Here is a 15774-nt window from a genome sequence, read left to right as displayed (position 1 = left end):
AACTTCAAAAGTCCATGTCATGTTGAGCACATATGGTTTAGTGTTTAATTTGCAATGTGGAAGTAATTCCCATCTAACAGAAAATTGTGCTGTAAGTACTCTTCTGGCATTTAGTTTAAATATTTATAACATCATCACTGTCCTGCATTTATTAGCAATTATCTTCACCAAGTTGGCACACCAAACTACAAAATATTTACACTTAGATCAAGACAAATACTGAAGTCTAACTTCAAATTGATTAAATTTGGCATCTGTCAGTCAAAGCGCCCAGGTACTGCATTTTGCATTGGGTTTGCTCCGACATTGAATGGGTACCTGTACATGTGCAAGCACGAGGCCTAGATATTGTGATCACCTGATGATTGGTCAATTTACTCAGGCAAGTGTTAATACATTCTATCACTAACCCTTATGCTCTGGGTCGGAAGTATGAAACCCATGTGGGTCAGTGGCCAGATACTTTCAGTAGTTCAGTGATATTTATCTCGTTGAGTTTTCTGACTTATGTTCTTAAACCAGCATAGCTGTTCATTAATAGGGTGTTTTTATGAATGCTTTTAAAGTTAAATAAACCTGTTGACACAGACTGAGCTATGTGACAGACTGGTGAACACATTTTCTGTTTAATACAGCCATATCTCAGTTGTATTGTGCAGAACTGATGCAAATACACATTTTTATCACATGATCTGTCTGATATCTATTGACTTTATTTATGTATTATTTTTCCATATGTTATGAGCGTTTAATATGACATGTAGGCTATTTTCTTTGGCTGTACAGTCCAGGAATCATTTAAACGATGATGTGACATTGTGAAACAATGTAGTTAAGATGTACTGATCGTGAAAGAATGTGGTTAAGATGTACTGACTGCTGGTCGGTGGGTTTTCTCCAGGTATTCTGGCTTTCTTCTACTATCTAAACCTAACATGACCTTATATGACCCTGACTGTTAATAGGACGTTAGACCAATTAAATCAAATATCAAAAATATACTAACTTAAGTTTTATAAGCCCAACTTTCAGTATTCTGAATGCTGAATGTTTTCCTTTGTTTTTAGGTCATCTGACCCGAAGGGTCAGGATGACCTATAGTCATCATGTTTCGTCCGTCGTCGTCCTCCGTGCGTTAACCGTCCGCCGTGCGTTAACTTTTCACATTTTGAACTTCTTCTCAAGTTCTACCAGTGCGATTTGGCTGAAACTTGCATGAAATGATCCTGACATGGTCCCGACAAAGTGTTGTTATTTTTCGGGTCGATCCGAAATGCAAGATGGCCGCCACAGCCGCCATCTTGAAAACACATTTTGAACTTCTTCTCAAGTTCTACCGGTGCGATTTGGCTGAAACTTGCATGAAATGATCCTGACATGGTCCCGACAAAGTGTTGTTATTTTTCGGGTCGATCCGAAATGCAAGATGGCCGCCACAGCCGCCATCTTGAAAACACATTTTGAACTTCTTTTCAAGTTCTACCGGTGCGATTTGGCTGAAACTTGCATGAAATGATCCTGACATGGTCCTGACAAAGTATTGTTATTTTTCGGGTCGATCCGAAATGCAAGATGGCCGCTACAGCTACAATCTTGAAAACTTATTTTGAACTTCTTCTCAAGTTCTACCTGTGCGATTTGGCTGAAACTTGCATGAAATGATCCTGACATGGTCCCGACAAAGTGTTGTTATTTTTCGGGTCGATCCGAAATCCAAGATGGCCGCTACAGCCGCCATCTTGAAAACACATTTTGAACTTCTTCTCAAGTTCTACCGGTGCGATTTTACTGAAACTTACATGAAATGATCCTGACATGGTCCCGACAAAGTGTTGTTATTTTTCGGGTCGATCCGAAATCCAAGATGGCCGCTACAGCCGCCATCTTGAAAACACATTTTGAACTTCTTCTCAAGTTCTACCGGTGCGATTTGGCTGAAACTTGCATGAAGTGATCCTGACATGGTTCCGACAAAGTATCGTTACATCTCTGGTTGATCACAAATCGAAGATGGCTACCATGACACTATATCTAATTAATTTCCTATATGTTAAGGCCCTTGGGCTTCTTGTTTGAAATAAAATTTGTTGAAAGAAATTGAAAATGATCCTGATATGGTCCTGACAAAGTGACACCATATATAATTAATTTTACTATTGCCAAGGTAGTCAGATGACCGTTAAGGCCCTTTGGGCCTCTTGTTGTAAATATTATCGTTTTATGGATGTAAGAGTCAATATCAAACTGCAGATCGCACTAGGAGTCCTTCTGACAATGCTGATAAATGTTGGACTGCTCTTCTGTCTTTGTATGGACATCAAATATATCAGAACCTGAACTTCTTCTAATAAAAAAACTCTTTTGTATCGCCTTAATTGTTTGCCACTACTATATTCTTGGAGGTATTGTATTGTGACAATAGTCAGATAACCGTTAAGGCCCATGGGCCTCTTGTATTGTGTTTGCTACAATGTTTGCTAAGACATATAAATAGGTACACATGCATGTGCAAGCACAAGACGTGGCTACATACTGTCTGACGATCAGTCTTTTTTGTCATAGTGATAGTCAAATTAAATTCTTGAGGTGTAATGGTTCAATTGTCAATGAAGTTGTATTTCATGTATCTTAAGTTGATTATAAACCCACACAAACATTGGCAAATTATAGGCATCCCTGCAGTCTAGTAGAACGAGAGGAAATGCTGTAGAAATCACTTGATTATTCTTTGTTTGACTTGTAAGACTTCTCTGATCATTTTGGTTCTTCATCTAGTTAATTACATTGCTCCATACGAGGAACTAATGACTGCTAATTCCCTGAAAACGAAATGCCGGTCATGTTGTGTTAATAACTGGACACTGGGTAGAAAGGCTGGGTTGTGTTTTTACTGGACTCTTTGATAATCAATAACATGTTGCTGTGGGTACCTTTGAAGCTTCCCGACAATTGATCAAAACTCTGTCTGTGGACTGGCAACTCTGACAGCAACCTGTAGTTTTTGGTATGTATACGGAAAATAGGACATTTGTAAGGGTAATAAGTTAGTGACAATAGTATATGTGATATCTGAGTGCACCTTTTACAGGTATTATCTTAATGACATTTGTACAGGTGATATCTGAGTGCCACTTGTACAGGTAACATCTGAGTGCCATTTGTACATGTATTATCTTAAGGACACTTTTACAGGTATAATTTTAATGACACTTGTACAGATGATATTTTAGTGACACTTTTGTACAGGCAATATCTACAATGGCACTTTGTACACTTGTTTCCTGCTGTTGTCCTTACCACACGTTGATTGATAATCACTGTGCAAGCCAGCAAAACAGTGAAATGAATCTTCACTATTAACATAGCTTACACAGGGAATCTTGCATTTTGTTGGTATTATAACATTCTCTTTTGCCATTGATATACTTAATTTTAAAAAACTTACAATTTCTGTTTTGCAAAGGTAGTGGACCTTTAAATGTAAAATACTTAGTCGTTGGGCTGTTTGCTAGATTAACTTGGTTATGATTGGTTGGTATATTGGGAATAAAGCGATGATACAAGTGGAACTAGTCAGTCAGTCAGTTAACACAGAATTCCTGCTAAGAGGATTGCAGGTTTACACATTTTCCTTTGTACACAATAAGTTATATTACTTTGAAATGTTGTTGCTTGTTTTCTGAGATTTTGATTTTGTAATGAAACTTCCATATGTATGCTGCTTGTTCTAAGCTATAAGTATTGAACTATAAGAGGAATACTGCTCTGAGTCCTCGTCTAAATACCTCTGATGGTAATCAAGCAAGGTCAACATTACGGACCAATTTTAACTGATGCACTTGAACAGAAAATTGGTCTAGAAAGTCTTTGCATCAGTCAGAGCACATAGACAAAGGTTAAACAAATACTTTACCAAGTCCTAGTATATATTTTTAGGGATGGAAACAAATACTTTACCAAGTCCTAGTATATTTTTAGGGGTGGAAACAAATACTTTACCAAGTCCTAGTATATATTTTAGGGGTGGAAACAAATACTTTACCAAGTCCTAGTATATATTTTAGGGGTGAAAACAAATACTTTACCAAGTCCTAGTATATATTTTAGGGGTGAAAACAAATACTTTACCAAGTCCTAGTATATATTTTAGGGGTGAAAACAAATACTTTACCAAGTCCTAGTATATATTTTAGGGGTGAAAACAAATACTTTACCAAGTCCTAGTATATATTTTAGGGGTGAAAACAAATACTTTACCAAGTCCTATATATATTTTAGGGGTGAAAACAAATACTTTACCAAGTCCTATATATATTTTAGGGGTGAAAACAAATACTTTACCAAGTCCTAGTATATATTTTAGGGGTGGATTTAATTGGACTTTGATATGATTTATGTTAGATTTCAGGATTACTTCCCTTAGTTCCTATAAAGGCAACTATTGTTTTGTCTTCTATTAATGTTTAAGGAAGAGAATGGTACAGGATTCAACTACATTTGATATGTAGGACTTCATACATCACATGACTACTGGTATATTATTCCTGTGAGTTAATAGCCTGGTGACTATCCACATCAACACGACTACCCTATATGCTTATCAGAATGTCAGTTTTGTTTTGGTTTCACACCTACAATATACATGGATGTTACACGTACACTCTTGTATGTATTAATACCATATTGTTGTTAGGTATTGATGTATCTGTTTTATCCCCCACAGCTGACCAGAAACTTTGCCATGTTGTACCAGGTATATTTTTAGGCAGTGTCCTAGTGTGTGCAACAAATACTTATCGGGAGTATATATTTTTAGGGGTGGAAACCAAGTAGTCCTAGTATATATTTTCTTAGGGGTGGAAACAAATACTTTACCAAGTCCTAGTATATATTTTAGGGGTGGAAACAAATACTTTACCAAGTCCTAGTATATATTTTAGGGGTGGAAACAAATACTTTACCAAGTCCTATATATATTTTAGGGGTGTGTAAACAAATACTTTAGTATATATATTTTAGGGGTGGAAACAAATACTTTATCACCAAGTCCTAGTAAACAAATACTTTATCTAGTCCTATTTTAGGGGTGAAACAAATACTTTACCAAGTCCTAGTATATATTTTAGGGGTGGAAACAAATACTTTACCAAGTCCTAGTATATATTTTTAGGGGTTGAAAACAAATACTTTACCAAGTCCTATATATATTTTAGGGGTGAAAACAAATACTTTACCAAGTCCTAGTATATATTTTAGGGGTGGATTTAATTGGACTTTGATATTTTTAGTCTACACTTTGACCAATTTTACTGGTATCTACAAATGTAACTCTAATTTTACTGAGACTTGTTCTTATACTCATTGCATATGGGATCAAACTAAATAAAAAAAGTTTTGTCAACTGGAATTTGCTATCATTCACAAGGTCATTAGTTGCTACAAATACTTAAGGGTATGATTTATGTTAGATTTCAGGATTACTTCCCTTAGTTTCTATAAAGGCAACTATTGTTTTGTCTTCTATTAATGTTTAAGGAAGAGAATGGTACAGGATTCAACTACATTTGATATGTAGGACTTCATACATCGCATGACTACTGGTATATTATTCCTGTCAGTTAATAGCCTGGTGACTATCCACATCAACACGACTACCCTATATGCTTATCAGAATGTCAGTTTTGTTTTGGTTTCACACCTACAATATACATGGATGTTACACGTACACTCTTGTATGTATTAATGCCATATTGTTGTTAGGTATTGATGTATCTGTTTTATCCCCCGCAGCTGACCAGCTTTGCCATGGGCTGTACCAGGTAGGATGCAGTGTTGTGTGCCCTGTAGTATCGGGAGTATACCAAGTAGTGTCTGGTATCTACCCAGTAGAGTCTGGTATTTAACCAGTAGTATATTCGGAGTAGTTTCTACAATATTAGAAGTATATCTGCATGATTTGGTTACTGTCTCTTGGTGTTGTAAATCTGTTTTATTTACATAGCTGTAGCTGACCTCTTTTAAAACTTCATCACGCCATATGTCATATTTATTATAAAACATGTGTGAAATTATACTATTGTAAATTCAAAAGCATTTTATGACATCCTGATTGATATTAGACTTAATATTCTTGATTTACCCACTTTCAGGAAAGATTTTTTCTGCCTTTATGAATGAAATGGACCATTTTGGCATATCCTTATTTTACTGGTTATGTGATAAATAAAAACTTATATACTCATGGCTATGCATTACAAAATTGATTTGATTAGATTAACTACCCGATTAGCGAGAAGCCTAGCTCTTGAGGTTTATTGAGTAATTGAAGCTGCGTAATTAATATAATATAGCGCTGCATGTACGATCATTGATTTTTCAATTCCTTAAAGAAATACTTTGCCAAGACATATATAATTAAGTAAACATAATTTTCTTTGATAGAGACACGGTAATAGAAGGTTCTGTTGTTGTCATATCTTGAAGTAATTTTCTTGTTGATTTCTAATGAGTATTTTTTGGATTGCCTAAACATATCCTTAAAACCATGTGCTTCTGACAACTAAAATTCATTATCACTATTCCTGGTGAAGGAACTGTAATAAAAAGTTTTCCCTAAAATATAGATATGCATGCCAAAAGAATGCAAAGATTCGCTGCCACCATATAGTTTAACAGTTTGTTGCTGTTAATTTCTCATTTCTATCAAGTGGTGTTTTTTTTAGCTTACCTGGTCCGTAGGACCAAGTTGAGCTTATGCGATACCGTGGTGTCTAGCGCCTGTCCTCTGTTAGTCCGTCAACAATTGACTTCTTCTCAATAACTGCTGGTCAGAATTTAACAAAATTTGACTAGTAGCATCCTTATTGAGTACTGACTGAAAATTGTACAAATGGTCGGGCTGACCCCCTGGGGGCCTGAGGGGCGGGTGTAAGGTTAAGGGGATGGAGGAAAGCTGTATGTAATCCACTGTGAAAAAAACCATTAACCTACAGTCTATACATGGCAGCTAACCACATTAGTTTAGGGGACTAGTTGTAAAAGGTTGGAACACATTCAACCTTAACCACTCAGCCACGCTGGCCTTAACCAGAGGTGGAGGACTAGTTGTCATAGGTCAGAACATCTTAACCACTCAGCCACGCTGGCCTTAACAAGAGATGGAGGACTAGTTGTCATTGATCCGAACATCTTAACCACCCAGCCACGCTGGCCTTAATCAGAGGTGGAGGACTAGTTTTCATAGTTCAGAACACCTTAACCACTCAGCCACGCTGGCCTTAACAAAGAGGTGGAGGACTAGTTGTCATAGGTCAGAACATCTTAACCACTCAGGCACTCTGGCCTAAACCAAGAGGTGGCTACTAGTTATCATAGGTCAGAACATCTTAACCACTCAGGCACGCTGGCCTTAACCCAGAGGTGGAGGGCTAGTTGTCATAGGTCAGAACATCTTAACCACTCAGCCACGCTGGCCTTAACCCAGAGGTGGAGGACTAGTTGTCATAGGTCAGAACATCTTAACCACTCAGGCACGCTGGCCTTAACCCAGAGGTGGAGAACTAGTTGTCATAGGTCAGAACACATAAACCACTCAACCAGTATAATTGGCTATCTGGGATACCATATATACATTATACTTGGTTCGGTTTATTGTCCTCTTAACAGCCAGGGTCATGTAAGGATGTGACAGGTTTATTGCTGGAGGAAAGCCAGAGTACCTGGAAAAAAACCACTGACCAGCAATTGCTCCACATGGGATTCAAACTCGTGACCCAGAGGTGGAGAGCTTGTGGTAATGTGCCAAGACATCTTACCCACTCGGCCTGCGGCCCCACTACATTACACTATAGACATTTTACTGTGATGTCAATACTGCAGACAAAAAAATGTGTCAGTATTTCACAGAATATATATGTTCAGTACCAGTCAGTCTGAAATTGACGACAGACTTGTTGATTACATTTTCTATGGTATATTGTTATTCAGGTTTCCGATATATATATGTGATTAGCAAGGCCTGTGAGTAAGGAGGATTCAATTTGATAGCTGTCAACCCGGACTTGCCATTGGTATTTGCATTGTAGTGGAATTGTTTGCGTTTGACTGCATACTGCGAGCCTCAGATATTGCTTTGGATCTAAAGCAATTTTAGTTTGCAAGTCAATATAAGTGTGATAGGTCTGAGTCAATATCTGTGTATGTCTTTATCTCTCCAAATCAGTTCTGTTGGCCTGATACACCCGCTCATCTCGCTAGTTCTGACCAGCTCAGGCTTAGTAATCTCATGAATATATTGATGTAGAATAGCATCAGGAGAGGAATAAGCTTGTGAGATTTTCCCCTGGGAATCCTTCCTGATGGATTTATATATTGAGAGCTGATTTTCATTGAAATGTCAGCAGATAGGGTGATTTGGCAATATGTTGATCTGAAACCCTTAGTGTTCCCATAGCATTTCTTCCTCTTTTAGGTCCTAATGACTATACTTCTGGTTTTTGTAATGGAAACACATTCGTATAGCATTACTCCTTTCATTGATGTAAAAAAATAATAAACCAGTATATGATACACCCTTAAATTAATGTAAGAAAAATTACTTTAATATAAGTCACTACTTTACACATCTAACTGATATAAAAATCTTAATTCTGTTCTCTTATAAGAATGAATTTTGAAATAATCATTCATGTAGTGTGCAATGCAACTGTACAACAACACCATAGTGGTTTCCTGCACATTTCTCTGTTGTTTTGTTTAATGTTGTTTGTAAATTTAGAAGCTGCATGCCATTTTTCTGACTCTTTGGTTCATTATTGTCATACAAATTGAGGTCACGGTAATTAATTGCCTTATAAACGGACAGAAGTGTATTGATCAAATTGGTAAGCCATCTTAACAAGAAGACTTAAAACGGAATCTATCAACCTTGTGGCTAAAGTAGATTGTAAATTCCTTTCACATCTAATTGATTTGTAGTGTTACAATTAATATACATGCTCTAGGTAAAACTTTAATTTCCCCATAACTATTATCTGTAAGAGTTGACTATTTTTAAAGGCCCAATATACGTAATTTGTCAGTTTTTTTTGTAATCACAAATATATATACAAAAATTGAACATTGTACCAATGGCCTAGTCGTTTATTATGACATTATTCCATGCAGATAAACCTACGATATCCAACGATCAAAGATCGTCTGGTAAACATACCTGTCATCTTGAATCTTATCTTAAAGAATAATAATAGATACTATAATACATATATATACTGAAATGGTGCCAGGTCCCTGTGTATAGGCCTACACATTTTCTGCAGCGGCTAACATGTTTGTTTCTGTTTTTCCCGTGCGAAGTCGATTGGGTCACGACAATTAACGAAGCATTTCGTATATAGGGCTAAAGCCTATATTGATCGTGTCGTGATATTTTCTGGAAATCAAGAGTTTCCATGAACTTCTTCATATCGTTTCAGTTTGTATTTATTGTGGGCCACATTAATTATTTTTTATTGTTTTAAATATTTTTTTTTTCTAAAACTTCACAGTTGGTCTCAGTAACATCTTACCTGGCTTTAGTCATCATTTTATGCAGAGAGAACGTGGTAATTTTCTTGTAAATGTTTGTGATTTCAAATAAGTTACTTATAGTGTGCTTTTAACTTAATTCCTGCGTGATGGTGAAGTGTATGCTTAATATTTTCATGCCCCCACTATGGAATAGGTAAGTGGGCATATAGAGATTACTGCCGTTCTATCATAAGATTGCACGATTGTGTTACAGTACTAGTGTATCGACTCACTGTAGTAGATTATATCGCTACATGGTACAGGTGAAGTGTCTATGTAACACGCATTGTGATTGGCTGAAGTGTGTATATAAAGAAACGTTACACAATGCAACCTATTTGTGCAATCGGGACGTTGTAAGTAAGTCGAAACAATTACAAATGTTCATAGATAAACATCTGAAAAATTAATATTTGTAAAATAGAAGTATTACGCTGTAAAAATAAATAACGCTGATATATAGAATTCGCGCTGTAATAAACTTGACTGACAGAGTTTCCTGAAATAGCTGTTGTAAATATATAAATAAGATGATTGAAAAAAAAATCAAACATGGAAAGAGATAACACACAATCAGGTTATACTAGCTGTAGAAGAATACATAATATTGATTTTTAAAAACATGATAATACTGGTACCGTTAATGAATAAATATGAAGGTCAAGAAGAAAGTATCTGCTAAAACAACTGTCCAGTTTCATAATTATGGTAAGGTATATTTAAAATGTCAATTTAACTCTGAATTTGAACTTTATACTGAATAAAAAAGTGTGGAAGTACTAAAAATCGTCGATCGCTAAGCTGCCAACGCGTGCATATCATAAGTTACCGGTAAGTTACATGTGTGTTCATACATGTTTACGTTACTATTTTAATCTCGCCAAAATTAGAAGCGGTTCAACCGATCACAGCCAAAATTAGAAGCAGTCCTCAACCGATCATATGTTGACATGTCAAAGCCACGAACCGATCTAAAAGTACGCGAAAGGGTAGTGAAAATGTACAATGATGGCATGGGGTGTCCTATGGAAATATATCTAAAGCGGCCGACGTTTGTAAATCCACCTGTCGGAAACATCGCAAAGTTGTGCGAGGAACAGCATGGTTCTCTGCTTCCACGTGTTCGGTCTATCATGACACCAACAAAGGTCAGTGAAGAAGTTGTTAAATTCGTCGAATATCGGAAGAAAATGAGACCAAGCATGGCAGGCTAAAAAAAACAGCTTTACTATGCTTTTTCTCTTCTATTTTTAGATCAACTCAGCCAATCACAATGTGTGTCACATAGGCACTTCACCTGTAACATGTAGCGATGTAATCTACTACATACACTAGTACTGTAACACAATCGTGCAATCTTATGATAGAACGGCAGTAATAGAATCATTCTCTACCAAGAGGGTGTGACATGCAACAAAATCACAACCTGAGGGGTAGTTCATGAATGTCCGACCCGAGGCTTGCTGAGACTTCCATCTACACTCATGAATTCCCTGAGGGTTGTAATTTTGTTGTCACACCCTCAAAGGTAGGGTTTTTCTCCCATATACAAAAGAAAAAGATGAGATAATAGCCTTAAAAGAACTATTTTACATGAACCTAGTTTCATCGAATGCACATCAATATCGATGATGTCATCAACAATGCAGGCCATAGTTACACACCGCATGAAGTCATGACATAACATAATTGTTTTACTGGAACTTCAGGTTAAAAAGGTTGACAAAGAAATATCTCATGGCTAAAATCGCTGACAAATCAGTGAATGGTGGAAGAAACCCATATTTGCCCCATCCCATTCTGTCCTGTCCAGTTGTGTTTTGTCACATCCAGTTCCAGTTTGATATATGGGTGTGAGGATATATTTGTCTAAAAGACAGTTCTAGTTTTTGTACATTATTTTAACACGGTTTTCCATGGCACTGGGTTTCTTTAATTCTAAAACAAAAACTTTTGCTGTGAACTCCTGGATCACAATATGGGAGTCTCTGGGACTCAGTTTGAAATAAAAAATGAAAAATTGAAAAAGCAAAAGGGCACATTTATGTGCAAGAAAAGAACATTAAGCGTTTGAAATATCAAAACATTTCTTAAAATACAGTAAACTTTGTAATATGTGAAATGTACCTGGCATGTCCAAATTTGCTATGGCTACTTGTAATAACCAAATTTGGCCACAAACATCCTTGGGGGAGGGCGAACAGAACTTGTATAAATTTTGGCTCTGACCCCCCGGGGGCAGGAAAAGGCAGGGCCCAATAGGGGAAATAGAGGTAAATCCTATAAATCGATACTAGTCATAGAGTTCTGAATGGATTGTAACCAAATTTGGCCACAAACATCCCTAAGGGATGAGGGACAGAACTTGTATAAATTTTGGCTCTGATCCCCCGGGGGCAGGAGGGGCAGGGGTCCAATAGGGGAAAAATAGAGGTAAATCCTATAAATCACAACTTGTCCTAGAGTTCTGCATGGATTGTAACCAAATTTGGCCACAAACATCCCTAAGGGATGAGGGACAGAACTTGTATAAATTTTGGCTCTGATCCCCCGGGGGCAGGAGGGGCGGGGTCCAATAGGGGAAATAGAGGTAAATCCTATAAATCGCTACTTGTCCTAGAGTTTCTGCATGGATTGTAACCAAATTTGGCCACAAACATCCTTGGGGGAGGGGGAACAGAACTTGTATAAATTTTGGCTCTGACCCCAGGGGGGCAGGATGGATGGGGCCCAATAGGGGAAATAGAAGTAAATCCTATAAATTGCTACTTGTCCTTAAAGTTCTGCATGGATTGTAACCAAATTTGGCCACAAACATCCTTGAGGGAGTGGGAACAGAACTTGTATAAATTTTGGCTCTGACCCCCTGGGGGCAGGAAGGGCGCGGCCCAATAGGGGAAATAGAGGTAAATCCTTTAAATCGCTACCAGGTCCTAGAGTTCTGCATGGATTGTAAACCAAATTTAACCACAAACATCCTTGGGGGAAGGCGAACAGAACTTGTATAAATTTTGGCTCTGGCCCCCTGGGGGGCAGGATGGATGGGGCTCAATAGGGGAAATAGAGGTAAATCTAAAACATGGGGGAACAGAACTTGTATAAATTTTGGCTCTGACCCCCTGGGGGGCAGGAGTGTGTGGGGCTCAATAGGGGATTTAGAGGGTTAATATTAAAATTACTTCTCAGAAAAGAAACAATGAACCTGTATTCAGAACATTACTTGGCATTACAAACCAGGTGAAGCGATACAGGCCCTCTGGGGCCTCTTGTTTTAATGGCACTGGGTTTCTTTAATTCTAAAACAAAACTTTTGCTGTGAACTCCTGGATCACAATATGGGAGTCTCTGGGACTCAGTTTGAAATAAAAATGAAAATTGAAAAAGCAAGCGCACATTATATGTGCAAGAAAAACATTAAGCGTTTGAATATCAGAAACATTTCAAAATAAAGTAAAATCTTTGTAATATGAAATGTACCTGGGCATGCAAAATTTGCTCTACTTTTGCCCTTTATGGAGCTACCTTGATACGTTAACCTAAATATTGGGTTTGTAGCACACCTGTATGCTGTAGTTGTAATGTATAATCAAAATTATTCTAGGATTATAGGAGACTATTATAGGACATTGTCTCAAATTTGCTAAAAAGAATTAATGTTTTTATGTCCCAGCAAAGAAAATCTGACTGATGTTGGACCTATAGCATGTTTGTTCTAAAGTACATGTAATGTCACATACATAAGGTACTAAATCATTTAATAGAAGGTATTGGTACATTGGCTTCATTATGTTAAATTGTATTTCCTCCAACCTCTGTTTAATTTTAGCTCCTCCAACAATTTTGATAAGAGCAGCAAATCTTCCTGTGGTAGTAGCAATAATTCAAACGACTTCAAGATGGCGGGGAAACAGTCCTTGGGAATCAGTCAGTTTCCAGCCCCTAACTCCCAACAACGTCTAGGGGGTTCTCCTACAAAGGCACGCACGAAGGTCGCCCTCAAACCTGGGCGTTCCCTCATGGACTGGATCCGTCTAGGAAACAGCGGGAAGGACCTGACAGGAGTTGGACGAAAGGTCCTAGAGGTTACCCCAGAGGAGTTAGCCAAACATGCAACAATGGACGACGCCTGGATAGCTCTGAGGGGTCAGTGCTTTAATATCATAAAATCTAGTTACATAGTAAAACCAGCTTCAATGAACATCTCTATGTAACAAGCAACTGTACAATAAGACCTGTTAAGACCAATTTGAACACATGTTGATCTGTATATAAAAGCTGAGTATTTGAAATGATCTAGCTATATAAAACGTTACCTTTACTTTGTTCATTTGGTGGTCTTTATAGATAGGTTTGACTGTATTTTGGATCTTCTTAAAACATTTTCCTTGTACATTTATTGGAGTTTGTTTAACAAGAATAACATTATTTGATGTCAGAATTTCAAGGTTGTATCTACTCCAAGTGTGAACATAATGTAACTGTTATATGATTGCTTTTTCAGGAAAGGTCTACAACATATCTCCATATTTAGAGTACCACCCAGGTGGGGAGGAGGAACTGATGAAGGGGGCAGGGATAGATGGTACTGTACTGTTTGATGAGGTAAGTCACAATGCCAGAAATAACCGACGCAGGTAAAGAGATAAAGTATATGGAATAGATGTACATTAAAACATGTTTATAATGAACAGGCTTACAATGAATTCATGGTTATAATGTAGTGATTTTCAGTATCTGTAAGAGTCTGGTATAAGGATACTTACAATAAGTGGTATATCTATATGCATACAAATTGAAAGGGGAACTTCCATTATTCATAAAATATTCCATATTTTTCGATTCTGAGTCTACTCTCGAGATCACAAAAATGTTGTAAAACCCTTGACTCATATATGAAAGAGTATTTTTTCTCATACCTTGACGTTTTATTGCAATTTTTCTACTATGATTATATCTGTCTTTTGAAATAAATTCGGTAAAAAAGGGACTGCAAGTCAATTCTCCATACATAAAAATTGTGTCATATTTGTTGATGCTGTGATGTCACAAGGCTTTATTGCACGTATAGCCATGTAATACAGCCTCAGGTGACATGAGTGTATTGCCCGTGAACAGCCAGTAGTACACTTGTTAGTATCAGAGAATATTCTATATAGAGTTAGTCATCGAAATAAATGTAAGTAAAGGGAGAATAGATTAATGAAGAAGGGAAGCACATTCGGCAAATTAAGGTGTTGGATGAGGATTTATAGGAGAGAAATGTAGGGGACAGATTTGAGTTGATGTGATGGCTGGTTAAGGCAGATCCTGGCCATACTATTATTTTGCTGCCAGTGTAATCCCTAAGCTGCTTTAAGAGATGGTCAGTGCTGATACCAAAAATAGCCTTTCACAGTTTGATTGATGGGTGGTGTGTTTCAGAGGGACACAACTGATAAACAAGTCAATCAAATCTCTGAATGCTTGGATGATATTCAATAATGTACTTAGAGTAAAGCTGTTAACTATATACTCGGTTTTATATAAAACATCACAATTGATATGTCTCCAATATAAGAATAGTGAGAATAGTAGATAACCACCACAGGGTATTAAGGGAATTAGCACTATGTACAACACCACTGATGGTAGGTAGTGAACTATTAACAGGTGGTTGGTTATCTATGGTGTTCTGTCTTCCGTCTGTCATTGGTTCATCACTCTGTAAATAAACAATAGTATCCCTATCATCTGGAAGGTTGGATAGATCTTTCTCAAATTTCTAATGTTGATTCCCTTCAGTCTGTATCAGTGTTTATTCCATTTTGAAACTGATTGAAAAGCCTGTATGTTGGTTAAATTTCATCTGTAGTTTCCCCATCTTTATCAAATATTTCAAAGAAAGATGGAAAGAAGAGGAAGCTGAGAAAAAATGTTTATGTTTTATTTTACCGATATAGAATATTCAATGGTGCCAAGTATAATACAAGTTGCTCATATGATTGACAAGGTCAATGGAGTTAAAGTGAATAGTCGGGCAAAGAAAACCAGTCTAAATGCGTTCATTGGCCTTCCAAAAGTTATCATATATTAATACGACGGTCAAGTTCTGCTTAGTTTCCCAGTTCTGACCATTAAAGTAAAGAAAAGTTGAAAGCATTGAAAGCGAGGCTGCGTGGAAATGTAACCACCGACATAGTGAGCCGGGAGGACGTTTTAGAATTTCCA

General features: G+C 37.1%; 1 protein-coding gene across 4 annotated transcripts in view; it reads left to right on the top strand.

Moving 5' to 3' along the window:
- Nucleotides 1–15774, top strand: part of LOC138328709 (cytochrome b5 reductase 4-like) — a 45683-nt gene that overhangs the window by 17721 nt on the left and 12188 nt on the right. For 2 of the 4 annotated variants that reach the window (XM_069275490.1, XM_069275491.1), the window contains 3 exons: nt 5791–5819; nt 13394–13710; nt 14069–14169. In XM_069275490.1, the coding sequence (XP_069131591.1) occupies nt 5806–5819; nt 13394–13710; nt 14069–14169 (432 nt within the window). In that variant the 5' untranslated portion in view covers nt 5791–5805. The remainder of the gene's footprint in view (nt 1–5790; nt 5820–13393; nt 13711–14068; nt 14170–15774) is intronic. The other 2 variants (XM_069275492.1, XM_069275495.1) reach the window with 1 other exon arrangement.

The sequence above is a fragment of the Argopecten irradians genome, chromosome 1 (assembly GCF_041381155.1).
Source record: "Argopecten irradians isolate NY chromosome 1, Ai_NY, whole genome shotgun sequence".
NCBI lineage: Eukaryota > Metazoa > Mollusca > Bivalvia > Pectinida > Pectinidae > Argopecten > Argopecten irradians.
The sequence above is the reverse complement of the archived record's forward strand: the minus strand, read 5'-3'. Positions and strand labels throughout refer to the sequence as shown.